This window comes from Rosa rugosa, chromosome 7, assembly GCF_958449725.1.
Source record: "Rosa rugosa chromosome 7, drRosRugo1.1, whole genome shotgun sequence".
NCBI lineage: Eukaryota > Viridiplantae > Streptophyta > Magnoliopsida > Rosales > Rosaceae > Rosa > Rosa rugosa.
The window spans coordinates 3013624-3040248 of NC_084826.1; the positions used below are offsets into that span (position 1 = coordinate 3013624).

At 40.1% G+C, this 26625-nt stretch overlaps 6 protein-coding genes across 7 annotated transcripts; 3 read left to right on the top strand and 3 right to left on the bottom strand.

Annotated features, from left to right (window-relative positions):
• Positions 1-57: 57 nt before the first annotated feature.
• LOC133720958 (agamous-like MADS-box protein AGL23) lies at positions 58-600 on the bottom strand. Its single transcript, XM_062147447.1, has one exon. It carries the CDS (start codon positions 598-600, stop codon positions 58-60), a length of 543 nt encoding a protein of 180 aa, XP_062003431.1.
• Positions 601-1488: 888 nt separating this feature from the next.
• On the top strand, positions 1489-4470 carry LOC133723952 (guanosine deaminase). Of its 2 annotated transcripts, XM_062150826.1 has the most exons (5): positions 1491-1690; positions 2612-2671; positions 3052-3242; positions 3924-4028; positions 4125-4470. In XM_062150826.1, the coding sequence occupies exons 1-5, from the start codon at positions 1654-1656 to the stop codon at positions 4311-4313; spliced, it is 582 nt and encodes a 193-aa protein (XP_062006810.1). In that variant the 5' UTR covers positions 1491-1653; the 3' UTR covers positions 4314-4470. The 2 variants fall into 2 exon arrangements, with proteins under 2 accessions (XP_062006811.1, XP_062006810.1); XM_062150827.1 differs by lacking the exon at positions 2612-2671 and having other exon boundaries at positions 1489-1690.
• Positions 4471-5784: 1314 nt separating this feature from the next.
• LOC133723951 (probable transcription factor At3g04930) lies at positions 5785-7485 on the bottom strand. Its single transcript, XM_062150825.1, has one exon. The coding sequence runs from the start codon at positions 7326-7328 to the stop codon at positions 6063-6065; it is 1266 nt and encodes a 421-aa protein (XP_062006809.1). The 5' UTR covers positions 7329-7485; the 3' UTR covers positions 5785-6062.
• A 3895-nt stretch (positions 7486-11380) lies between these two features.
• Positions 11381-12283, top strand: LOC133720963 (probable transcription factor At5g28040). Its single transcript, XM_062147454.1, has one exon. It carries the CDS (start codon positions 11381-11383, stop codon positions 12281-12283), a length of 903 nt encoding a protein of 300 aa, XP_062003438.1.
• Positions 12284-14249: 1966 nt separating this feature from the next.
• LOC133723926 (uncharacterized) lies at positions 14250-15077 on the top strand. The gene has a single exon (XM_062150797.1). The coding sequence runs from the start codon at positions 14405-14407 to the stop codon at positions 14996-14998; it is 594 nt and encodes a 197-aa protein (XP_062006781.1). The 5' UTR covers positions 14250-14404; the 3' UTR covers positions 14999-15077.
• A 428-nt stretch (positions 15078-15505) lies between these two features.
• On the bottom strand, positions 15506-24703 carry LOC133720338 (5'-3' exoribonuclease 4). The gene is made up of 22 exons (XM_062146598.1): positions 24377-24703; positions 23788-23890; positions 23620-23696; positions 23349-23540; positions 23051-23170; positions 22831-22893; positions 22600-22728; positions 22338-22502; positions 22048-22125; positions 21815-21901; positions 21046-21135; positions 20173-20268; positions 19290-19360; positions 18860-18988; positions 18616-18692; positions 18483-18523; positions 18311-18385; positions 17741-17892; positions 17549-17653; positions 17372-17447; positions 16863-16945; positions 15506-16705 (listed from the first exon to the last, which is right to left on the bottom strand). The coding sequence occupies exons 1-22, from the start codon at positions 24581-24583 to the stop codon at positions 16003-16005; spliced, it is 2919 nt and encodes a 972-aa protein (XP_062002582.1). The 5' UTR covers positions 24584-24703; the 3' UTR covers positions 15506-16002.
• Positions 24704-26625: the final 1922 nt, after the last annotated feature.

A 26625-nucleotide genomic window follows, 5' to 3' on the forward strand; every position in this document is an offset into this window, starting at 1 on the left:
TTGAATTAATGAGGTTCTAGATTTAAACTCAACCTCCTCAAAACTCTATGTAAAATTCTAATTGAAGTTACTCAAAAAGTCCTTTGTGCATGATTCTCTCCTCTTCGTCTCTTCTATCTCCATCTTTTCTCCCACCTTCATACCAAAGAGGTTCAAATCCACAGAAGCATTCATTCCGAACAAGTCGATGGTGCTTGATTCTCTCCTCTTCCTGTCTTTGATTTGCCAAGCCAACTTGTTCCTTTGCTCTTCTACGCTACTCACATGTTGCTTGAGCTCATTCAGTCCCATACCTTCAAGCAATTCCTTTTCCTCATCACTCATACCAACCTCATGGAGATCACGATCTTCATCAAGAATTTCTTTGTCATTCGAACTTTGTTCGCACAGCTCATATCGATTTATGACGGACTCTACAGAAGGGTTCCCGAATGTTATCGGCTTCATACCCGGAGAAAAGGTGATAATGGCGATCTGAGCACCAGTTTTGGAGCAAAACTCATCGGCTTTGCGAAACAGACCTTTTCGTCGCTTACAGTAGGTGACCTTGAGGGACGTCTTGTCTGTTATTTTCTTGATTTCGATCTTCTTTAGTCCCATGATGAATATTGTTTCTGATATTATCCCTGAGTAGTATGTTAATAATGCAAATTGAGTTTCCTTTCTGTGTTACTTATATAGAAGAGTCGATCACCAGTGCTACATTTCCTATAAATCCGGGGATTCCTAATAAACCTAAAGTCCTAAACTAAATAGGAACTACCACAACTTACCTAAACTAGATAGGACCTCCATAACTTACCCAAACTAAATAGGAACCTCAATTTTATTAACATTTTTACACAAGGCTTTGAGTTTTCGCAGATATGGCATTTTAAAATGTCTTAGATGTGTTCGAGGATGCGTTCAACGATCTTGCAACGAAGATTAAATGAAACTAAAGTGGAATTCTTCTACCGAAATTTAGAAATTGTTAGGCATACTTGAATGAGTTATGACACTTCATGAAATATCAAATCGGCGATTATGACACTTTATAAATGTTTTGAATGAGTTTCTAAAGACTTGATTTCTCAATAAAATTTATAAGATAACCTGTTTTTATTCAGATATGAAATTTGACCGATCTTATATAAATGTATTCGCATATGTGTTAACATAGTTCTTCTCGAATTAAATTTCATTTTTTTTTTTGAGGAGCTCGAATTCAAGTTCATTGCATCCAATAGTTGGATAAGATTGAAGAAGAAAAAAATTATACAGATATAAAAATCATTTTAGGTAAAGAAGAATCTTTGCTACTCATTCCCAACCAAACAAAGATCCCATACTTTATCGTGACGGTGCTATCCACCTTTGACGTGTCGTGTCTTTCCCTCTCAATCCTCTTTTTGGTAAGAGTCATCGTCTTCTCCCTTTACATAATAAGTCAAAGCAAAACAACTAAATAGTTTTCTAGAAAATCATTAAAGTATTTACTTTAATTTCGTGGACCAACGCATCTCGTTTTCCTTCTCACGCTTCCCTCTATTTATTTATCCCTCACATCTCTATTTCTTTCTCCACCCAATCACAATCTCTCAAGTTGAGTCTTTGTGTTTGTGCTTTGCTTTCATTCATATCTCAGAACTGGATTCACAGAATCTCGGAACCATGGCTGATGCTAACGGTAACGCCATTGAGGCCAACGGTGAGTTTCTAGACCATTGTTCTGTTCATTCTGGTTGTTGGGTATATATATGATCGGATCGTGTTGCTTTTCATTGATGTCTGTGATTATGTGATGGATTTGCATGAACCCAATTGCTTGTTTGTTTGTGGGCTTGGTTTGGATTTCTGGGTTGAAACTGATGTTGGGTCGGTTTCTGATCTCCAATTTGGTTGGATTAGTCTTTTCTCGTAAAGTTGGAATCTTTTAAAGTCTTTATAGTGGTTTTGGAACTGGAACCAAGACTTGGTTTTTGCTCGAGAAGCAGAAAAAGGAAGTAGGTTTTAGTTAGACAATGAAAAGCTTTTTAAGAATTTTGTTTTTGTTTTTTTTTTTTTGTTATTTCAAGAAAAGAAGAAGATTAAACTGATCAGGGTGAAGTTCTGCATCATAAGGATGCAGATCAGAGTGACTTATGGATTTTATGGAAGATCAGACGGTTGTACTTGAAGTGACTAGATACAATGTAATATCAATTTGAAATTACTGGGTACATGAATTATTGGAAATTCATAAGCATTGAATTCCTAGATGTCGAACTTCATATTCCAGATGGGGGATAAAGGATTTCTCTTTTGCGTAAATTGGATGTTGTTTTTCTCTCCAGTAATGGCTTTAAGGTTTTTCCCATAATTATGGTGGTTTTGTACCTTTTACTTAAATGTGGACCGCAATGGAGGATCAGTATATTCCTTTCCTGGGAAAACCTGTGAACCTCAGTTCGGTTTCCAAAAATGTTCTTATGCTTGCATTTGCGTGGTTGCATTCGCTCCTATTTGAAGTGGATAAATAACTAGACACTGTAATATGTTAAATTTGAAATTTACCATGAATCACTTGAAATCCATACATTTTGGATGCTGTACTCTCTTCTTATTGTTGCTATCCCTCCCTCTCTTGTAGTGGTGGAAACAAAAGATGGAACCATTTCTGTGGCTTCTGCTTTTGCTGCGCATCAAGAAGGTAACAATAAGCTAGTTTCTTACTTCATTCCTATTTTCCTTTCTTCACGCACATGAGAAGCAATGCAGTTAGTTTAGATGAGGAATATGAACAGTCTTCCACCCACTTTTGTAGTTTAGACGGTCAATTTTCATTTATGATCATGCTGTAAACTGATTACCTTGTTGAAGAATTTAAGTTTGTAGTTAGCATAGATGAGGAATGATGATGTTGTGTCATATTTGTAGAACTTTGACTGATATTTAAGTTTAAACACCCTTGTAAAGAAGTAATCACATTTACTTAATTGCTTTGGCAGAAAACAGGCTTTGTGAAATCTAAAATCACAGATCTGGTTGTCATACTTATCATGGTTTTGTTTTGTTTTGATGTCCAATCAGTTGTACAGGATAGAGACCACAAGTTCTTAACACTAGCAGTTCAAGAAGCTTATAAGGGAGTTGACTGCGGAGATGGAGGGCCATTTGGTGCAGTTATTGTTCGCAATGATGAAGTAGTTGTCAGCTGTCACAACATGGTTCTGACACACACTGATCCAACTGCACATGCGGAGGTTACTGCCGTAAGAGAGGTTAGACTAAGATATTACTGCATTGTTTCATGAGGTCTCTTTAATCACTGAAAATGATGTTAATAGGCTAATAGGGCCAACTGATAGATCCTTGCTAGGTTGTGTAGATCAATCACGTACAGAGTGTAAAGAGGCATCTAATGTGGCTTGAAATTTTCTTCTGCTTACCATCTTATTGGTTTTGTTTTCGCTTCTCACAAATAGTGACCTTTATTTCCTTAATCTTATGGCGTCCAAGTAGCTTTCCTTTATCAGTTGGTACTGAGAGGGGTAGTGTTATGGAAACCACAGAACTAAGAATGTATGGTCCACATTGTGATGCAGAGTTACCTATGTAGAGTATGCATTAGATCTTAGCAATCATGTTTATTGCAAGTACATCTATTATTTCAAGTTTCCACAAGTTGTAGCTGTGATTAATTTAAAAGCAGCTGTAGCTTTTAGCTTATGAAAGCTATTGTTTACCAACTACTATAAGCAGCAACTTAATGGTGCAACTTTTGAAATAAGCTGCTTTTTAAAAATTTCATCAAACGCCTTTTGCTACTTATAAGTTTAGCAGCTTTTTGCACAGCTTGGGCAGTAGTAGTATCTTGTTGTGTATTTGATATTGCCATTTCGTCATATAGAGGGCCAAAATGAATGTGTTTGGATTTGATGCCTGGGGTTTTTTTTCCATAGGCCTGTAAGAAGCTGAATCAGATAGAGCTGTCAGACTGTGAAATATATGCATCTTGTGAGCCATGTCCAATGTGTTTCGGTGCTATTCATCTTTCAAGACTTAAGGTCAGTTACCAAACCTTTTTGATTTCCTCATAATGATGACTGACTAGATCGTAATCCCTATGAACTTTCAACAATTTGTTGTTTCCCTGGTTTCAGAGGTTGGTTTATGGAGCCAAAGCTGAAGCAGCTATTGCAATTGGGTTCGATGATTTCATTGCTGATGCATTGAGAGGCACTGCAGTTTATCAGAAGGCTCACATGGAGATTAAGAAAGCTGATGGCAACGGTGCACTTCTTGCTGAACAAGTATTTGAGAAAACAAAGACCAAGTTTTCCATGTATTGATCTTTCATTATAACCTTTGATTGTGAAAATTTCACAATAATTGGTCTAAAACTCAATTCTCTGATTAGAAGACATTGCCCGTACAGATTCAGTTTATAAAAAAAAATCTGGCGGTTCAGTACAGTTGCATCAATAATGGATTTTCATTACATTGTTAGCTTTTTGTTGTTGAGAACTGACCTCTCATTATCCCATTTAGAAGTTACAAATGCTTGCCTCACATAAGCCTCTTAAGATATACACTATTATACACCGTTTCGGTAAAACTGATATTTTCCAGAGACTTGATCAAATAAAGTAATGATCAATCATAGTGCTGGCTTAGGTGTTTGGGTTTCACCAACGTAGCAGAAAATGATCCGAACGCAAAAATTAAAATTGCTTCGAATTGCTTAAGACGAACATAGAACTGTATCTCCAAGTCTCCAAAGCCCGTGTACCTAAAAGAACCTCGCTTTATAAGTCAATAAGCAGAAAAGCTTAATCTCGTAACTCTATCAACAGATACCATCTCTAACAGATCCAACAACATTTGGAAGAGGAATTTGTGATTTGAAAGACTTTAAATCTCATGTGTTATTGTCGACTGAGCCTACAACCACAAGAATGTAACATTCCCGGACAAGAAGTCCATCATATACAACAAGAATGTACCTTGATGGTCTTTCTCAAAGAAACAGACTACTAGAATGGAATGTAACCAACGCTGTAAGGTCATAGAATGGCAAGGATGATGGATTACAACTCAACTTCAGGTGGAATCCTATGACTATCAAATTTATATTACTACATCAAGCCTAATGATTGACAATTTACCCAATGATCCATATATCACTAGATGAAGCTATACGAATCCAGTTCACGTGCCACCTCTATACGGGAGCTGGGTCTATACAATCTTTTCTATGAAAACATCGAGAAAATCAACTCTGTAAGGTGAAATCATTGTTGAAAGCAAAATAGGTAGCAAGTCTATAAGAAAATACTAACCAATTGCAAGACTAACCGATATTGAAGTTAGGGGAAAGCTACTCTTCGACAAACTGGTGTTTGTCTATAGTGTAAGACGCCCTGCCTTGAACAAGCACATACAAGTTTTGAAGATCTTGAAGACCAAAAGGAAAAAAATAAACAGACTTAAAAAATCAAACAATATACATTAGACTATAGTCGCAGGTACGGAATCAACCCCTAATGTCATTCACTCAATAGCATCATAACTTGGGATCAACCTATATGATTGTACTTGCAGAAGATGATAATCGTGTATCATTTCAATGTGTATCGTGCAGAAATAAATACATGGTTCATCAAGCCGATCAAATATGATGCAATCATTCATTTTCTTTGCAAGATTGGTGTGTGAGAACTGTCCTAGTACAACTAGAATATCCAACAAACACATCATTATAAACATCAGCCCAACACCCAATCAATTTCTGTCAAAATAAAATCCATGTACATCAGTATAGGAAAGAAAGGAAACTTTCTCATCTATAAATTATTTCATCAATTATCTACACATGTCTAAAGACTATGAACAAAAGTACAAAACTATCAAAGACTAAAACAATCATCAGAACTCATTATTCAACAACTGTTCTATCAAATCAGCAAAGACAATAAAAAAAAAAAAAACTCGAAACTGCGAATTCCAGCTGCGGTGCTGCAATTTATATGAACAAAAATTCAAACTTACTACTCCAATGCCTGCCTGCCTCTCCTCAATTGAAGCCGCCACCCCGAATATCAGCCTCCTCCTCCTGTGGACCGCAACTCATCCAATGCCACTTTTATCTGATTCTGCACCAACTCCAATCGCTTCGAATACACCTCCAACTCCAAAATCTGCTGCTTCCTCCACTGCTCATCCGCCGCTTCCCCACCCCCAAAATTCAAACTCATCGAAGGACCGCCAAAGCTCAGCGGAATCGGATTCAACGACAGCCCTCCAAACCCTCTAGACGGCCCTCCTCCACCCATTGAACTGCTCATCAACTCCCTCAACACAGGAGACAAACAACTCTTCACAGTCTCCTCAATCATCCCCTGAACATTACAATTTCCACAATTACTCCCACCACCAACAACGCCACCGCCATTGTTCACATTGTGATGATTCTCCTTGATCACCGGCACCGCCGGCTCGACGAAACTCGGCGTTTTAGGCTGCGCCGGCGGCCGCTGGCGCTTCCGCGATTTCGGCGTGGACTTTTGAAATCCAGTGGCCTCTTCGGTCTTGATCTCGTAATGGTTGAAATTGGGATTGTTAGGGTTAGGGTTAGGATCTTCGTCGTCGTTGTCGTCGGCGCCACCAACTCCGATACGGCCGATGTTGCTCCATATCTTCCTGGAGATCTCGAAGGTGGCCTGATCGTGAGGGCTCTTGAAGCTGACCTCTTTGCCGCTGGCGATTTTGTTGAGAACGTTCCGGTACTTCTTCTTCAGGCGCCGGAGCTTCTCCACCAGCTGGTTCTTGTTGAATTCCAGCTGGAGCTTCGACTTGATCTGATCGTAGAACAAAGCGGTGTCGTTTTGGTGCGACCCGCTTTTGTTCCCCCTCTGTGTCGTGTAGTCCAGAAACCCTTGAAGCAGCTCGATCTCGTCCTCGTCCGTCCACAGCCGCTGGAACAGCCTCCTCGAGTCGTCCAGCGCCGCCGCCGGCTTCTTCTCCTCCGGCGCCGCCAGCGGCAGCAAGACCGGGTCGTACTGAATCGTCCGCGGCCGCTTCGGATCCAAACCCTCGGAAATCACGGCCGTCGTCGTGGTCGTCGCCGGCGCGGTTGTGGCGAGCGGAGCCGGGAGCGCGACGGTGACGGTGGGAGGAGCGGTGGCTATGGCGACGGGGAGGGAATTGGAGGTGGAGGAAGGAGATGCGGAGTTGATGACGTCATCGTCGTCGTCGACGTCGTCATCGTCGTCCTCGTCAACGACGTCGTCTTCTTCCTCGTCGTCTTGGGAGGAGGAGGAGAGGTCGCCCTCGGGGAGAACGGCGTCGTCTTGGTCGGGGGCCATGGTGGTGGTAGAGGCTGTGAGAGAGAGAGAATAGAGGAGGAAATGGTTAGGGAGGGTTGGGTTTGGTTTGGTCAGGCCGAGAGAGAAGGGGAGGCCAAGTCAAGGGTGAGAGTTGGTTGGGGGGTTCACGCCTTCACGGGGGGGTTGGTTTGGTTTGGTCTGGTCTGGTCGTTTTAGCGTTGCCGTGTTGGGGCGAAAGGGTGGACCTGGAGCGGGTGGTTCTTGGGCCCACGAGGATGACGTCAGCGGGAAATTGGACCCGATTGGCATCTACGACGACTATGTGGTAATGGTTGCATGGTCACGTCTCCTAGGCAAGTGTCCTTGTTTTATATTAGTTTGATCTAGAGATGCCTTTGGGTTGATGGTTGATGGTTGATGGTTGATGGAATATGGCCCCTAGCATCAGGCGCGGAGCCACTAGGGGACCAACTGGGTCCCGTGCCCCAGTTAACTAAACGAACAAAAAATATTTGTAGATATCATACATATATTTACTGCTTCAGATTAGCTTCAGACTTCTCCAACACCCACCATGCTTCATCTCTATACTTTATGCTTGCAGTCATTCTGGATTAGTTTAGGAAGGATGGAGATTCTTTGATATTATGAGAAATGATTACAAAATTAATCGAGCCCATGTTGGAGCATTATGCTTGCATGGTAGATCTTCTTGCTCGCACTGGGAATCTAACCAAGGCTATGTAAATTTATTAACATGATGCCAATTGAGCCAGATGCCACAATCTGGGGTTCCTTGCTCTGTGGTTACACTTGTACCGTTGTAGGATTCACCATGATGTGAAACTAGCAGAGAAAGTTGCAGAGCATGTCTTTGAGCTAGAGCCAGAAAACACTGGGTCTACTTCTAGCAAATATTATGCAAAGGCAGAAAAGTGGGAAGAGGTGAAGAAGTTGGGGGATAGGATTGATCGGCGAGGTTTGAAAAAGAATCCGGGCTGTAGTTGGATAGAGATCAAGGGAAAAGTTAATATCTTTGCTGCGAGAGACACTAAATGATTCTATAGATTAGCTTTAAATTTCATATTTGAATGCATGGTGGGTGTTGGAGAAGATGAACATGTCCAGTTATATATCTTTTTGTGCCCCGGTAAATTCAAAATTCTCGCTCCGCCACTGCCTAGCATTGCTTTTAGAATCGTCTTCATATGGATTAAAAGTCTTGTCCAAGGTGTTAAATCAATAGCTAAGAGTGATTAGTGGGAAATTTTGAAATTGCGAAAATACGTATGGTTATTTACGCTTGATCGAATGACTGAAAAATACGAAATATGTTTATATGCTAAACTGATAGAGTAGAAATTTCGAAAAGTTAGATTTTCTTTTGTTGGTCCTCAAATCTTAAAATTTAGGTCTTTCAACTTGGCATAATGTCTTGATAAATAGATTATTCTTTGCTAGTCCTCAAACTTCGAAATTTTAAATTTTTCGACTCAATATCTATTAAATGTCTTGATACTAAGGCTGAACGTTAACAAAACGTTTTTAATAACTAGAAGATGTATCACATCATTCGACATCACTATCATGCATTGAAGAAATAAAAATCAATACAACATATGCTACATATAGCAAAGAAAATGAATTAACATAGTAGTCTTTAAAAGACGACGGAATAAGTATAGACGAGACTATTATCATCAAAACTACTCACCTAAGGAACAATTTTTGAGAAACTGTAAGGGACAATTGAATCTAATAGCAGCTGAGAATAAATACATGGTTTTAAGTTACTATAATTTTTGCCTTTAAATTTAGGGGTCGTGACCACTTACCCAATTTTAACCAAAAAATTGCCCACTTGCTCCACTAAGAGTTTTTTGACCCCATTTACCCAATCTAACTTCTACTGACATAATTACCCTCCTTTTAATCTCTCTCTCTCTCTCCCCCCCTCACCGATCTCTCTCTCTCTCTCTCTCTCTCTCTCACTGAACTCCGTCACGCTCGACGAATCCGGCGACCCAGACCGCAACGACTTCTCTCTCTCTCTTTCTCACTGATGCTCAACCCAGGCCTCCAGCGACCTAGGCTTCTGACGAATCAGATCGTCGAACTTCCAGTGCCACTGGAGCATCTCTACTGGTTGTACATGTCCAGGTCCATCGGGTTGTCAGAGACCCGAACCGTCGGGACAAACTGCTCCTCCTCGCCGGGCACGACGGGTGCTATCGTTGTTCTCCTCCTCGCCGTGGACGACGTCGATCCGCGTCAGAGCTTTCTCCAATGACCAGTCGAAAGAGGTCGTCAAGCTTCTGGAGAAGCAGTCGACGTGCACCGCCGATGAGCTCCACCATCAACCTCGTCCCAAATCCAATCAATTCTGGAGCTTCAAGGTCCGGCCATTTGCACCTGCAATTTCACAGTTCTGGCCGGCCGATCAGACAGCAAATAGTGCGCCGGTGCCTCCGTCCCTTGTCCTTCAGATCCGGTGCCCAGAGCAATTTCTGGGTGCCAGAAGCATTTTTTTTTTTTTGTACATTGTGAACCCCGAGAATGAGGAAGGAATTGTAATGTAACTGTGGGGTTTGTTTGATGGTCTACTGGGGGCAGTAGACACATTATTGGCCCCCAGTAGACTTCGATATGAGGGACAGGGATCACTATAGTGTGGTGTTTTGATAAGTTATATGTTGTTTTCTGTGTATTAAAGTCAAATTATCTGTGAATCTTACAAAAAGGTGCATTTTTGGTGGTCTATTGGGAGGCAGTAGAAACATTAGACTTTGTATTGGGGGGCAATAATATGATTACTGGGGGGCAGTAATATGATTATAAATTGATCAATTGTTCCTGTAGTGTATTCATTTTGGTTTTGGGAGTTCATACAATTCACTGGACGTCAATAATATGATTTTTGGGAGGCAATAATATGATTACTGGGGGGCAGTAATATGATTACTGGGGGGCAATAATAGCCGGATTCTGGAATCCGGTCACCGGTCGTCGGAATCCGGTCACCGTTCGCCAGAGTCCGGTCACCGGTCGTCGGAATCCGGTCACCGTTCGCCGGAGTCCGGTCACCGGTCGCCGGAGTCTGGTCGCCGGAGACCGCGCCGGCCACTGGTCACCGGAGCACAGCAAGGTGGAGGGTGACTTCTCTCTCTAAGTGAGAAAGAAGGAGAGGGCAAAAAAGTCTCAAAAAAAAAGAAAAAAGAATTAATTGGGTAAAGGGGAAATAATCCCTTAGAGTGTTTTGGGTAAATGGGGTTAAAAAACAGTTGGTGGAGCAAGTGGGCAATTTTTAGCCTAAAATTGGGTAAACGAGCATTTTCCCTTAAATTTAATACATGTGGTTGAGATCTAGTTGTCCTTCACAATCCCTTAATATTGTCCATTTTTTTTTAATAGAAGTTGATTGTTATTCAATAACCAACAGCCAATTAATCATAACTAACAAAACTTACATAAGAGTTCCAGCAAGAAAATCCAGAAAAACCTATCCAAACTAAAGCAAACTAATTAAATATCATTGGGAAGCTCACAATTAAGCAAGCATATCCAAGACTGACAAAGTTTCGCCTCCTACGGGAAGAAATCATTCAATTAGCCCTCACTTGCCAATCACGTAATTGTGATACAAGGAAGAAACTAGAAACTGTCATAGCAGACTCATAGAAACTTAATCACCCTCACACTAAGACTGTGTTTGTCCCTTATGTGAGCATCAATGATATTATCGCTAAAGAATTTTAATTTATTTTGGTAGCTAAAACCATGAAATTGTGGTAGCAGATTAATTTAATTTTAATCCTAATTAATTAGCCAACAAATAAATAAGCATACAAAGGTAGGGGACAGCAGCCATTATCGGATAGTGAGCATTGGTACATCGATTGATCTCTTATAACCATTAACCTATTCTTATCCTTGTTTCTTCCTCAACAAGTAACACCTGCCCTCACAACCAATACAAACACTCCTCCATTTCCCCAAACTGCATGCAGTTTTCTCAGACGCAGACCAAGCCATACTCAAAAGGATAATATCAATCTCTGGTTTGGTCTGGGTCTTTTCAACTAACCGGAAAAATGCCGTGGCCATTGCTAAAATGGATCATGTATACTTCTTCGTCGTCTTCGTCTTCCTCTGAAGATTTCAGTGACGCCGAAGATGAAGGGATAAGTAAGAAGGGCAATGATCATCGTCGTGATCCCAACAAACAAGGAGAACAAAATCACGATGACCACTCCGATGAAGATGACTTTTCCTACGAACCCCAGGAAGACGAGACCTCCAACTCCTCCGACTATACTTTCACAATCAACGAACCGCGCAGAAAACGACGTCGCATTGACAACAAGGAAGCCTCAACAATTGTGAGTTTTAAACGCCGTAAGAGGATTTGGAGCAAGGAGGACGAGCTAGAGCTCTTGAAGAATTTCCTTGACTACAGAACCAGACCGAGGACGGCTAACGAAACCACGTCGTTTTACGACGAGGTTAACCCCAAGTTCAAGGACCAATTCAGCAAGCGAAAGCTGGCCGAGAAGCTTGCAAGGTTGAAGAAGAAGCACCGCAACGTAGTAAACAAAATGGTGAACAATAATGGGCAAGAGTTTCGCTTCAGAAACCCACACGACAGAGCCATTTTCGATATTTCACATAGGATTTGGGCAGAATCCCCTCTTTACAATGTTCAGGAGAAGAACGTTGTGGTGGATTCACACGATGTGGGGAGTAGCAAAGCGTCGTTCGATGAGAAGCATAACAATGGGGATGATGAGGGTAACACTGACGTGCGAGAAATGATAATCGGGTTGGCGAGGAATCCGATACCGTTGAGTTTGAGTAACTATGGAGGCCGTGGAGGAGAAGTGGTGGATGAGAAGTGGAGGGAGCAGCAGATACTGGAGTTGGAAGCGTACTCGAAGAGGTTGGAGTTGGTTCAACATCAGGTTAAGGCAGCTTTGGATGACTTGCGTTCCAAGTAAATGTGCCATGAATGAATTGATTCGTTTTAATGGGTTTTTGTTTTAGTTTGTAAAGAATTGGGTTTGAATAGCATAGCAAAATTTGCTGTTGTTGATTTGATAGAGCAATTGTTGACTAAAGATTTTCTCGAATGATTCGATCAAATGTATTCTTTTTCTTACAAGATTCGGTTGAATGCTTTAGACATGTATAATTAGGGGTTGGAGACTAGGACTCTAAACAATGCAATCATCACGACCCTTAAATTTATACCCCGACATCATCATATATTGTTATTTCAGGTCAATGTATATGAAGGCTTCATATAAAAAAGTGTAAGCAGAGTACTGAAGTAACATTAAACCCTAGAGGACGCCGTGGTCTGTGCTACAACCTGTCCGGCTCCGCCTTGGTACCGGTGATGGCCTTTGGCCTAGCCGGCGCATGTAGGGTGAGGCCGGACGAGTGATTTGTTTCAGGTAGATCTCCAAAGCTCGAGGGTTTGGATCGGTCTGTGTTCTGGCACTTTCTGGGTCGAAACGAATGGCTGCGTCGGGGAAGCGGGCTGGGGTTGGAACTGGCCTTCGCTGGATCGGAGCGGTGTTTGTTGGCGCTCGATGGTCGGCCGGCCGGTTGGTGCAGATCGAAGATTGGCTGAGATATTTGGCGTGATAAGGCGATCGATCCTGATTCAATTGCAGGGGGGTCCAGATGTCGGCTGGTGCTAGGTGATCTGCGTTGCTTGGAGTTGTCCGGCGTTGGTTGGACGGCGACGAAGGCGTGAGGGTGGCCCAACACCAGTGGTGGGATGGCGGTTCTGGTGGCGGGGCAACCAGCTGTTGCGTTGGGCTGGGAAGGCTGGACACGTTGCTGATGTGGCCTTTTGGGCTTGTAGGATGCAAATGGGCCGGTTTTGGGCTAGAGATGGGGGTTGGGTTCACTTCGTGGGCTTAGCCCAATTTTATTTTCCTTTACTTAGTATTATTTTCAATAATTCCTTTTTTTTTTTAAAGGACAGTTAGGCACTTTGTGTGCACCTAGCGGCTTGCTATTTTTTAGTGAGCATTAGTCTACATAGCTATGGTTTCTTTTTACACCAAGTTAATGAATCTCCTGGAGTACCACAATTGAGTGCATTGACAAAGGGAGATTTAAGATAGTTTTCTTTGTGTACGCTGAGATTTGTAGTTGTGTAGGCTCGTAAAAGTCAAATGAGCTTCATTGTACTAGTGGATGGTACCCGTATTTCCTTAACTGCTTGACCACTGATTTAGGGTACAAGCATATAAGGCTTATTTGTATGTGTCGTTCTGGCTTTGGGATTAAATGAAATCTCTATTACTCTGTCAAAAAAAAAAAGGCTTCATATAAAAATAAAAAATAAAATTCCTATACTATAAGCTCAAGAGCAATTTAAAAAAAAAAACATGTTTTAATTGACAGCATACTAAAATCTTGAACGAATCTTTTCAATAAATTTATTGTTTTATGACTTTGAAAAATTGCAAAAGAGATTTCCGTCGTAATTTTTAAGTTCTGTCAGTTTGATAAGTGTTTAAAAATTATTTTTTAAAAGTGAAATATTTTTGACGAAAATAATGGATAAAATCATTAGAACCTTGATAATTATAGCCTTAAATTGATATTAACGGATAAAATAATGTCATATAACCTGAAGCATCCAATCTCATATTGGAACATTGATAAGGTTCTAACTATCTGTTCCGTACTATATAAAATTTTGGCGGAAATAATGGATAAAACAATTTAAGGCTATAATTATCAAGATTCAATTTAAGGCGTAAATTGATACGGGTAAAACAATGTCATGTAACATGAAACATCCAGTACCATAAAATTTCCGCTACATTTGGAGATGTAAGTGTTGCTTTTAGGGGCTTTTATGTCGTTGGATTCAACCCATAACCCAGGCACCCGGCCCATTGGCTTTGTATCCAGCTACAAATCTTACACATCCCCACCTTATCCAACTCTGTTTACTTTGATGCACACAACCAACTGATTTTTCAAATCACACCATTTCCATTAACCCATTTCCTTCTATACACTCAGTCCCTCCAACCCTAAGAAGGAAGAAGCACTGAAAATTAGAAAGAAAAAGAGAGAGAGTTACATCATTCATGGCTTGTGCAGCAACAAGACCCACCTTCTCTTTTCACCTCCCCACCACTTTCTCCCATTCCCCTCATCCAAAACCCAAAACCCAATTCCTCCCAAAGATCCCAAGCATTTCATTGTCACTTACTCACAAGCCCTCCCACAAATTGACCATCACAAACTCCATTGATGTCTCCAAAGAAGATAAACCAACTTCAGACCAGCCCAATCCACCCTCTATAGACTCCACAGACTTAGAAGAAGCCGAACCAAAGATCGATAAGCGCAGGCTTGAGGAGAAATTTGCAGTGTTGAATACTGGGATATATGAATGCAGGTCTTGTGGGTACAAGTATGATGAGGCTGTGGGTGACCCATCATACCCATTACCACCAGGAATGCAATTTGAGAAGCTTCCAGAGGATTGGAGGTGCCCAACATGTGGAGCAGCACAGAGCTTCTTTGTGAGTAAGAGTGTGGAAATTGCTGGGTTTGCAGAGAACCAGCAATTTGGGCTTGGTGGGAATTCACTCACTTCTGGGCAGAAGGCTCTGCTCATTTTTGGGAGCTTGTTCCTTTTCTTTGCTCTTTTCTTGTCTGGATATTTTCTGCAATAATCAATGTGAGGTATGGGGGTACTTACTTTTTTACTATGTGAAATAATATAATTCAAAGTGAGCTGAGTAATTAGAGATATAGTTTATTTTTTGTTTGTGAGGTTGGTGTATTGGATTGTGGCATATAGTCAAATACTAATATCAAGGAATTAGGTTCCATGAACTATTTTGATATCATCCAATTTGCTTAAGGAACCTCTTTCAATTTGTACATTTTGGTGGAAACATATTGTTCTCAAGTTTGATGAAATAAAACTCAGAACGATCGATTTCCAGAGATGTAGTTCAGTTTTGTTTATGCGGTTGAGGGTCCATATGACTCGGTGGTTATGAAACTGCGTGAGCCTAAGCTATCTCGGCGTATGGCAAAAACTTCTCCTTTCTACGACTCTTGCAATTACAGATCCGATTCCATCAGGAAAAGATAAGCAGACTAGCTCTTATCTGGTAATTAACATATGTAGACTAGAACTTTTTGCGTACAAAAAGAATGTTGCACAAACAAACGAACAAAAACGCAAAATCTGATTCCATTAATGAAAATAAGTCTCGATGTACAACACGACACTAAAGAGAGAATATTACACAAGACTAACACCCTATGCCTTGCTATATCAGTCCTACTGCTGATTATGCATGCACCTTCGGACCTTCCCATGTTCTCCTATAGTAACAAACAGCTGACTATATATGCATCTTCTACAGACTATCCATTAAATAGCTAATGGCTGCCATATCTTGTTAGTACAAGCTGTGTGAGAATTCTAGTATGTAACAAAACCAACCTTGTGTGGTTTCAGTAATGACAAGGACAGATTACTCAAAGCCGAATCACTTTGGCATCAGAAACAGAACATCAACCTATTATTGCCATGCGTGTGCTTTCTACCATGCCATTGATGTTAGTCTTGGTACCCCCAATCACAAGGTTAGATATGGTAAGTAAATGGCAAGGTTTGCTGTCCGCGGGACGTGGGGCCCCTCTGATACAAAATCCAGAAGAATCACTCCTGGTTTCCAGAGTTTGACAAGTCCTGAGGAGGACGTGTCTTTACCTGATAGACCTTTTTCACCTGCTGCTCATATGGTCCGCCATATCCGGTTTCCTGATGCCTACCATAAATCCCACCATTGGCACTCGATTCTTTGTTGATCCACTTTGTAGGTGGCGCTGGAAGAGCGCCCATATTCTGCACAAACTGCTGATGTGGGTTTGTGGGATATCCTGAATTTGGCATCCCTGGTTGCGCCACTACAGGAGACCTGGTTCTCACACTTCCTTCCATTGTTAAACTAGACATCCCAGTTCTCATGTTGCGGTACTGTTCTTGATATTGTATTCTTTCTTGTCCTCTAAAACTCTGCTCTTGATACTGTGTTCTTTCTTGTGTCCTAAAACTCTGTCTGTCACCCTGCACACCATTTGAGTAAGGAGCTCTGGGCCTAGCCATGATGCCCTGAGGATTAAAGGAATTTCCATAATTTGGTTCTTCACGGAAACCCCTTTCATACCCAGATGGCCCAGCTGGTCTTGGTCTGTTGACGGGATAGTTGCCGATGTAGTTTCCAGAAGAAGTTCGTAAAGGCTGCGATTGATCCCAAAATCCAGAGGATGGATTACTAGGTCTAAGATTTAGTGTGTTCTTGACAAGTCGATGAGCTGCTTCTCCCAACACAGTTCCAGCAATTGCTCCAGGTATTTGTGGCCTGTAAACCAAATGTATCACATTCAGAAACCACACTCCAAAATTGCTGATTGCAATTATAATATTAAGATTCTCACTGGTATTCCTGATTTAAAATGTTTGCTAAGCTAAAACAAAGGACATCGCAAATGTTACCACTGCCAACAGTACATTCTCACCTATCTCTGTTTTGGTAGCGTCGGGGACCATTGTCTTCATGCCATAACGCAGGGGGAGGTTTGATATCCATAGGTTTTACAACCTGAAGACATTTAAAAGAATGATTCAAATGCAAACCCAATTAAAAATAAAAAAGAAATAATTAAAAGGCACAGATAATAGAAGCATATTTCCTCATAGTTTTTTAGCAGTTGCAGAATAAATCAACAAGAGGTGTCATTTGGAGAAAAGCTCAATCCTTACATAAGGATGAACATATTGATATATTTGAAAATTCACGTTGAAGGATCCAGAAAAAAAAAAAAAAAACTAATTTGATGTATGAGTGAATTAAATGAACATCAGCCGGAAGCTGATATGTATAAACTTCTAACAGCATTTTCCGCACACCATGTACACAAGGGGGTATGAGTGCTATATACGTGGCACGCCACGAGTAATGAATAAAAGTTCTCTAAGATTTGGACAAGAAAATTGAAGTGAATAGTTGAATACAGATCTCACACACCTTTCTGGGCATGATCACACCCTTGGCAGGTTCTGAGATGTGTTTTTGAGCTGCAGGGCTAAGATATGTAACATTTCTGCATACCAAAAATGCCCACCATGAGTACATTTCGTTTAAGAAAAAGTATGAAGGTGCTTTTTAAAGAACTCATACAACATTAGTAGAAGATCTACTTACAAGACTTGGTTATAGTCTATGTTGGGAAAACCATGCACAGGGGAAGGGATTACGTTTCTAAAGCCATTCCTCTCAGATAACCAAAGGAATCCATTCATTCCACCACTGAAAGAGTTAGAACAATGAGTAGCATCACTAGTGAGCTCGCGCAATGGCAAATAAGTCAACATGCAAAAAGCTATGAAAACCAACCTAAGATTAGTATTTATCGGATATAAAAATCTTTCATGTGGGGGACTCTGATAATATAAATGGTAGTACAAAATAATATCCGGCGCCAAAGGATGAGAAGGATAGACATAAAGCAAATCAAGCATCACGCTATTTCGAGCTTTCTCTTCCTCCTGCATAAAACAAATAGGATGAGCACTCAAAAAGTAGTAAAGTAGAAAGCAAACCCCATCTTGATCATTGACGTTAAAGGATGTTTCAGACAGTTATAGTAAGAATGTAAGATAAAGACTGCACATCCTTTGCCAAATAAAATAAAAAATTACAAAGATAATTACCCCCTGCTTGTGATAATTTTCTTTAAAAAAATTCAAAATAAAAAATCCTGCAACTAAATAGAAATTCTCCTAAAGCTTAAAGTTTTGCTTAGATGATTAATATATTGACTCACTTTTAAAAAAACTAGCCAAAAAAAGAGTATTAATAAAAAATTTAAAAAACCAGGAAATAGGTTTTCAATTGAGCACATGAAAATGGAATAAATATTAAAGAAACAACTAATGGGGGGAAGAAAGATATGATCTTCCAGACCGTTAAAGTGCTTTCAAGCTTCCTTGTCTGAGCAAGCAATTTCTTCTCATCAATGAATGGCAATTTGGCAATGCCCTGAAATCCCAGTGTGCAAACCACAAATGATACAGCTTCCATTAGTTTAAACCCGAAAGGGGAAAAAAAAAAACACAAATGCTACAGATGACCATACCTGCCACGCAAAGCGCTTGCCATTCATGTCAATCTCAAAATCTGGAATCAGTCAAAAAGAAAGGATGAAAAATTGTTAGTTGAAAGGAGATAACTTCAAAGACAAATTTCCTAACAACTAATCAATTCTTTACCAGATGGGTAGAAATCACAAATGGGAGATGACGGATCAGTCATCAAATTTCTGTATTTTTCTGGAAGAGCACTACAACTGTAACATGGAAAGAACAAGTTTACCCATTATAAAATCCAGCAAAATCTAAATAAATGAATATATATATATATATATATATATATATATATATATAGAGTATATATATATATATATATAGAGAGAGAGAGAGAGAGAGAGAGAGAGAGAGAGAGAGAGAGAGAGACCTTGCAGATGGTAAGGTTCCCATGAGCTGATCAAAGGGTTTAAATGGCTCTCCCAAGAAAAATGTTATTTCCAACTCATCTAGATCTTTTAGATCAGAAGCAAAAGGAGCATAATGGTATGGATAATACCTGAAACCCACAAAAGAAAGATACAAGCATGTTTAGTGAAATTGAACCGGCCATCATCCCAATTAACAAGTTGACTCATAATAATGTCTATTTGATAATAGATCATAAACATTGTTGAATGCCAAAATATCAAAAATCTCAAGTGGCTAACCTAAAACTTTCCATAGTTTCGAACTCTAGTACTCTAATTTCAAAAATCGAATAGATTCAAGTATATAAGGATGTGTATATATATCCTTGTATTTCACCAAAAAGTAAAATAAAGCACAACACTTTCCAGCAATAATCAAGCCAAACTAACCATTGCCATGAGCAGACCCCTTGGTAGTAATATCGGCAGACCCAACATAAGCCTTCTACATATTTTAGAACCTGCAAAGAAAATTAGATAATTTAGCATGAATTTATATGATACTTGTATCAGCATAGCCTTAGAATTAGGACACCATCAACAACATAACTGAGCACTCAATATAATCCATCTCCATCATCAAAACTATTTTTTATTAGGGGACCTGGCAAACTCTTTAGAATGGAATAAAGGCAGATGAACCAGAGTATCAGCACTCAATATACATACATAATCCATCTCCGTCATCAAATCCAATTTTCATCAAGGGAACTAGCAAACTCTTTAGATGGAATCAAGGAAGATGAAGCAGAGTGTCAAATATAAATTTCCTTACATCCCAACATATTATTTGAGTTGCCAAGAAAAGAAAAAAACTTGGTGCCAAAATTCATCAATTTCACACTCTGACCATTCAGTTGTACAGAACCAAGTCAAGGTAAATATGTTCTCTTCTAATTTGAGTAATTCACTATTGCACCAAGAAGGTACCCATACAATTGAATTTTTTTTTTTTTATTGAGAGAGAGAGAACAAAGGCATATTTTTTTAGGTGGGGAAAACCAAAAACACTAAAGGCATATTTTTTTTAGGTGGGGAAAACCAAAAACACTAGGAGTATCCTTTGAGCGTGAGAAAAACATATATCAGTGGAGCTACAGACCCAACACAACAATGCCATCCTACAAGCTTCAGAGCAAAATTGTAGGCATATTCTTTTAGTGAGGAAATTGGTTCCCATCAAATGCAAAGAGAAAGGTAGCAAATATTGAAAGAATATTGTATTAACAGCCAAATAATCTTCACTGAGTTGGCAGCATGTGAGATAACTTACCAAGTCTTTTTTAACTTTTTCAATCTCCTCTGGCTTTGATACTTGAAACTTCTCAGCATAATACCTTTCTGTATATCCCGGCTCCCCCAATTTAACCTGAGAAACAAAGATTATATACATATATATTATATAAGATGTGAAAAGAAAGAACAATTGTGGACCAGCAGTCCAAAAAGACTTAAATGGAAAACAACAGAGATAACAGTACCAAACATCTTGTAATTACTTTACTCAAGCAAGGAGTGCCCAAAGTACAAGGTTACTGGATCTTAATTTAACGGAATAGCCAATTCTTAAAAAGGAAAAAAGACTGCTTGAATTGACAATACAGATAATACTGCAGGTTCAAGTAAAGACATCGGAATTTCAATATCATATTAAACTAACTCTGAAGAAAACCCATCGTAAAATACTCAGAAATTAAAGTTAACATTGGATTTTCCATAATCACTGAATGTATATTACACCCTGTGACCACTTTTTGATAATTTTGTCTTCTCTCAAAGGCTGTGCTACATAACAAGGAGAAACGCTTATCCTTCTTATGCAACTTTTTTGGGCTCACCTACCTATACCAGCACAGTAAACACATGGTAACTTGAAAAGCCACTGTGCTTTTTAAAAGATGTCTGAGAGAACAAGTTTTTTAGTTTTGGTATTATACAAGTGAAAAGAAGACACACTCAAAAGTCATGAAATGACAACTAGAGTGTGATGCGGAAGAGTTATTATTTATTAAGAAGCTTTCCCAGTTCTTATCATTTTGCAATAAAATAAGGTAACAGACATCCAGCTGGCACAAAGAACAAAGTTTAGTTTTGCATCACGATGTCATATCCAAATTTGATCACATAGTTGCAGTGAAACACATACCTTGTCCACCACCTTTTCTACCACTGGAGCCGGTAGCTCTTCACAAGCCTCTCTTCTATTTCTCTGTCTCTCTTCATTATTCTCAAAAGCCTGAAATATAATCATCATCAGCATTAACATTACTTGTTTGTCAAAAATACCGGATACCAGTTAAAAAAAATGCAGTGACCTAATCTGCAAAAAGGACCCCACATGCATTTCGGGTCAGAAGTATTATAGATAAATTAGAACTACTGTACATCATTATCCTACTATCTCTGTAAAAAGGCTCCAGATATGGACAGGATGAAAAACAACTCAAATAGAAGAGTCACTATGTATCTATGAAGAAAAGAAATTTATAATATTGTATTCAATGTTTCCTCTAGCGACCAAGTCACAAGAATCATGCCACTAGAGTGATATGATCTTAAGTCACTTGCCTCGTCCTAGAAAATGGTCACCTTGTATAAATAGAAACTTAGTTTGCATCCGATACAATATTCTTCATTGTTGTTTAACCAAAAATCTGACCCATTCTAAGGGCTAACATTTTTCACATTTGAATTCCATTGTAGCCAGATAATCACCAGAAAAGTTGAAGAGTAAACTAAAATATCAGTCTCCAGTGGAGTAAACAAACAAATAGTCAGAAACAGTGAAAGTTTAATGAGAGGAATAAATTCCTTATCATACTTAAATTGGTCCATGTCTGTAGCTTTCATCAAGCTCCAGACTTCTGGTAGACTCGAAAACAAATAATAATACAAGTAAAAGATAAGCACAAAACCTGCTGAATTCGAGCCCGCTTTTGAAAAATTTGGCGCTCATAGACAGCAACAGACTGGATAAAATGCTCTACTCTATCTAACAATACCTGTGGAAGTAATTTGAATGCATCAGTAAATTCATAAAACTGTATAAATAAAATTTAAAAAATTGAGTTCCAAGACATATAGCGCAAATTCACATCATTAAGAAATTATCATATATTCATAGATCGTGTAAAGACAAGTAATTTACCTCACCCGCATCCGTGAGATAGCCACCCATAGCAGAAAATTCTCTTCTATAAATATGCATCAATAAATTAATTGCACCCTGAGGAAGTAAACAGTTCTCACTTAAATCAAGTAAAGAGAGAAAGGAAAAGTAAAAATCCCACAAAAGGACATGTTCACCAATCACATGGTTTAATGAAGTGAAAACTAAATCATCTTTTACAAAACATCTTGAGTGTCTAAAACTCTATAAATCACTAACTTCAGAATTTCTAGAAAACAGCTTTCAGACTGCCTGCTATAATCACATACCTCTCTGATCTCCAATGTTGGCATATGTGGAAGAAAATCATTGCCAACAAAAAAGCACATAAACACAAAATCATCCACTATCCTTTCAAAATTAAGCTGAAAAGGAGGATTGGGTATGTCCAGCTCGTATTCCAAATATTCACGCAACACCCAGATTTTGAGGAACTGCACAGACAAATTGTCAGCTAGAAAGAATATATGATAGAGGGGAATTCTTAAAGTGTAGCAATGAATGACAATGGCAGGATGTCATGCTACCAACCTGATATTTCTTCTTGTGAACTGGAGTTTCATCGGCCGCACCATCATCTCCACCACGACATTCAGCTGCCAGATGACCAACTTGTCCACAAAGAAAACATTTTTCCTGTTGACCTGGAAGAGTAATCACCTGTATAATCAAGGTAAACCATGTATAAGATTAACCACTTGGAACAAACCATTTAAAGCCCAAGTGTTCGTAAGACAAATTAATAAATAAAAAGTAACTGACCTCTCTTAATATTGAGAAGTGAACCTCATGTGTAGCTAAAGCAAGCATAATTAGATCTGCATCCTGATTATTATTGTCCAAGTGCAAACTTTAGAACTAAACCAAGCCATGCAAAAAAGGCATACCAAATGGCAGCACTTTCAAAAAACAATAGCAGGCATACACAAGAAAGAAGAATAACGGCAGCAAAGGTAGGAAGACTTAAATTATAAACACTCACCAGACCATAAAGACAATGCCGGGTGTTAGGATCAGAACCCAAAAGATTGCGTTGCGATCGTATGTATGACATTATTTTGTGCTCTCCCTCACCAGGAACGTTGGCATCAGAAAGAATAACCTTAAAATAATCACCCAATGCAGGCCCATAAATAAATTTAGACAGACAAAGTACCCTGAAAACCAGAAGTACATGGGAAGAATGTAGAGAATGGATTACTCCATACGCAAATAATCATCCTATGTTGACAGGAATACGGGAAGGCAATTACAAATTACTGCAAAGAATTCAAACCAACCTTTGTAGACCGCCAACCACGGTCGTTGTTCAATTTAAATTGTATATAATATTGAAGTGCTACTGAGAGCACCGCCATAAATTGAGTGCCTGGAGTAATAACATTTGAATCTGAAGTTTCAGGTTTCTCTTTAGAAACCAATGATGTCCCCTCCATCTCAAATTCTTTCTTTAGTCTTTCCTCTTCAGCTTCCTAACAAATCAGATAGTAAGTTCACTGTCTCATTGAATCAAAATAAAGAAAAAACCATGCACACTAAGTGAAATCTTACCGCCTCAGCCGCATCTTTTGCAGCTCTGAAACGTCGAGAGCGTTGCTGATTCATTTTAGCTCTTGGTGCTACTCCATCTGCACGATTAGAAATACATTAAGGTAATGATTTCACTTCAGTGAACATCACTATAACTCCCGCAGTTTACGAGTCTGAGAGAAATCTTACCAATCGCCATAAAAAGAAGCTTTCTTGGGCGCACCAGCGTGAAGAGATGATCAATGTAGTCAAATATTGACTTGAATACGTCCTGATAAGTAGCAGGGGCAGGCTGCACAGACAGAAAATAACATATCATCAGGACTCAACTTGCAGCAAAGGCATTCCATCATGCTTAAGTCATCCAAAGCACGCCACACCGGGCTAAAACAACACAATCTCATGTATGATAAAGACAGTAGTGCAAATAAATGCACAACACAATTAACTAATAAGCTCAATTCGGCATGCCCTGTACACTCCAAATAATAATATTTTTATCTCTAAAACTAACCAACATCTATCATTCCAATCATCAAGCATACACACACAAATCATAGAACCACCAAACTAGAGCTAAATTCTATCAAACTCGCCGAAAAACCACCGGAAATTGTTCAAGTAATTGAGCACAAAAACTAGCAACACCGCCAAATCAATCACCCCAAATTTCCACCACAACACTCAATTCCACCAAACCTTTCCAACTCAAACACACAATCAAACAGAAGCAAACAATTTCTGGAAAATTAAACGAAGACGGAATTCGAATTCGTACTCGGCCGTCGGGATGAAAACAGGGATGTATAATGCCGTTCATGTCGAGGTAAAGGTTATCGAACTCGTAGCCGTTAGGGTTTGGCCTCGAGACGTCGATTGGTCTCGGCACGCCGTTCGGGTCCTCCCTGGGGTGTTCCTCCACCACGTCGACGATCGAGAGCGGGTACCGATCCGCCAGCCAGCGGTAAAACGCGGGGACGCCCATCGAAACGGTGTCGTTGCGTCGTCGGAAACCACCACCGGACGGTGACTCGGTGAGTTCTCTCGAGTTTTAGAGAGAGAGAAAGAGAAAGGTGGGGGGTTCGAGATCTGCGCGGAAATTCTCTGGTGGCGCTAATATGGAAATAATTGATGGGACGATAATGCCCTTGACCTGGGAACAATATACCTGAGAGGTCCCCAAAATTGTTGGGATATTCTTGTTCCGGATCGAGTAGTTACGGATTGGATCGTTGGAATTCATTATTTTTTGGCCTGGTGAAGAAATGCGGATAAGGAATAAGGATTTTGAAAATTTAATTAAATGAATTGGGGATTTTGGATAATAATTTCTTTTCTAAAATCAAAATATTATTGGGATAAAGTTTTTTTTTTTTTTTTTTAATTCAAGTGGTATACGTAACTACGAACGATTTGACCGATCGTGCTGATGTTATAATATTTTCGTAAATAAATATTATTATCATATTATTAAGAGGATTAGCTGTCAAATAAGCACGGCTTTCTTCGTCTATTCCTATAAGTCGAGTATGTGCGATCTAATATCATAAAACGGGCATGATTACATCATTTACGAATATATATTTGGGGCCGCGACCACTTACCCAATTTCAGCATGAACATTGCCCACTTACTCCACCAAGAGTTTTTTAACCCCAATTACCCAATCTAACCTATAGTGACAGTTTTGCCCCCTATTAAACTCTATCCTCTCAGACTCTCTCTCTCTCTGTGCCGCACCCCACCTCCGGCTTCGCTCTCTCTCTCTATCTCTCTGTGCCATGGCTGCTCCGGCGGCTTCGGGCCACCACCTCCGGCTTCGCTCTCTCTCTATCTCTATGGCAAGCCAATTCTCCGGCACCGGCTGACTGCCCGGGGAGTCGCGAACTGAGATCTTGGTGCCCGGCGCCGACATGGTGAGAAAGGTAAGAACCTTCGGTGATTGAGATCGGAAAATTCCTCGAAACCCGCGTCGACGTTCTCCGATTCCACAGTGTCTGCTCTCTCTGGCGCTCCGCCCTCCCTCCTCTAGACCCAATCGGCGCTCCTCCTCTACCCCCTCGGATTCCCTCACGCCGGCGACGAGCCCCCTGCCGCCGTCTCTCAGATCACCGTCTACCGCTTGCAGTCGCTGATCACCGGCGAAGGTTCCGATCACTACTCGGAGCTTGTGGAATCGGGTCACTATCGGACGTTGACCATTGAGTTTGATTGGAAGACCGGAGACGAAGCCACGGTGCCGCCGAATATGGTGATTGGGTGCCCAGAGCTTTACTGGGTGCCCAAATCATTTTCTGGTTTTTTTTTTTTTTTTTTTTTTGCTACCCATTACATTTCCTGGCTACTGGGGGGCAGTAGACACATTATTGGCCCCCAGTAGACTTTGATACGAGGGACAGGGATCACTATAGTGTGGTGTTTTGATAAGTTACCTGTTGTTTTCTATGTATTAAAGACAAATTATCTGTGAATCCTACAAAATGGTTCATTTTTGGTGGTCTATTGGGAGGCAGTAGAAACATTGGACTTTGTATTGGGGGGCAATAATATGATTACTGGGGGGCAGTAATATGATTATAAATTGATCAATTGTTCCTGTAGTGTATTCATTTTGGTTTTTGGAGTTCATACAATTCACTGGACGGCAATAATATGATTTTTGGGAGGCAATAATATGATTACTGGGGGGCAGTAATATGATTACTGGGGGGCAATAATAGCCGGATTCCTGATTCCGTTCGCCGGAACCCGGTCACCGTTCGCCGGAGTCCGGTCACCGGTCGCCGGAGACCGCGCCGACCACTGGTCACCGGAGCACAGCAAGGTGGAAGGTGACTTCTCTCTCTAAGTGAGAAAGAAGGAGAGGGCAAAAAAGTCTAAAAAAAAAAGAAAAAAGAATTAATTGGGTAAAGGGGAAATAATCCCTTAGAGTGTTTTGGGTAAATGGGGTTAAAAAACAGTTGGTGGAGCAAGTGGGCAATTTTTAGCCTAAAATCGGGTAATTGATCATTTCCCCTATATATTATT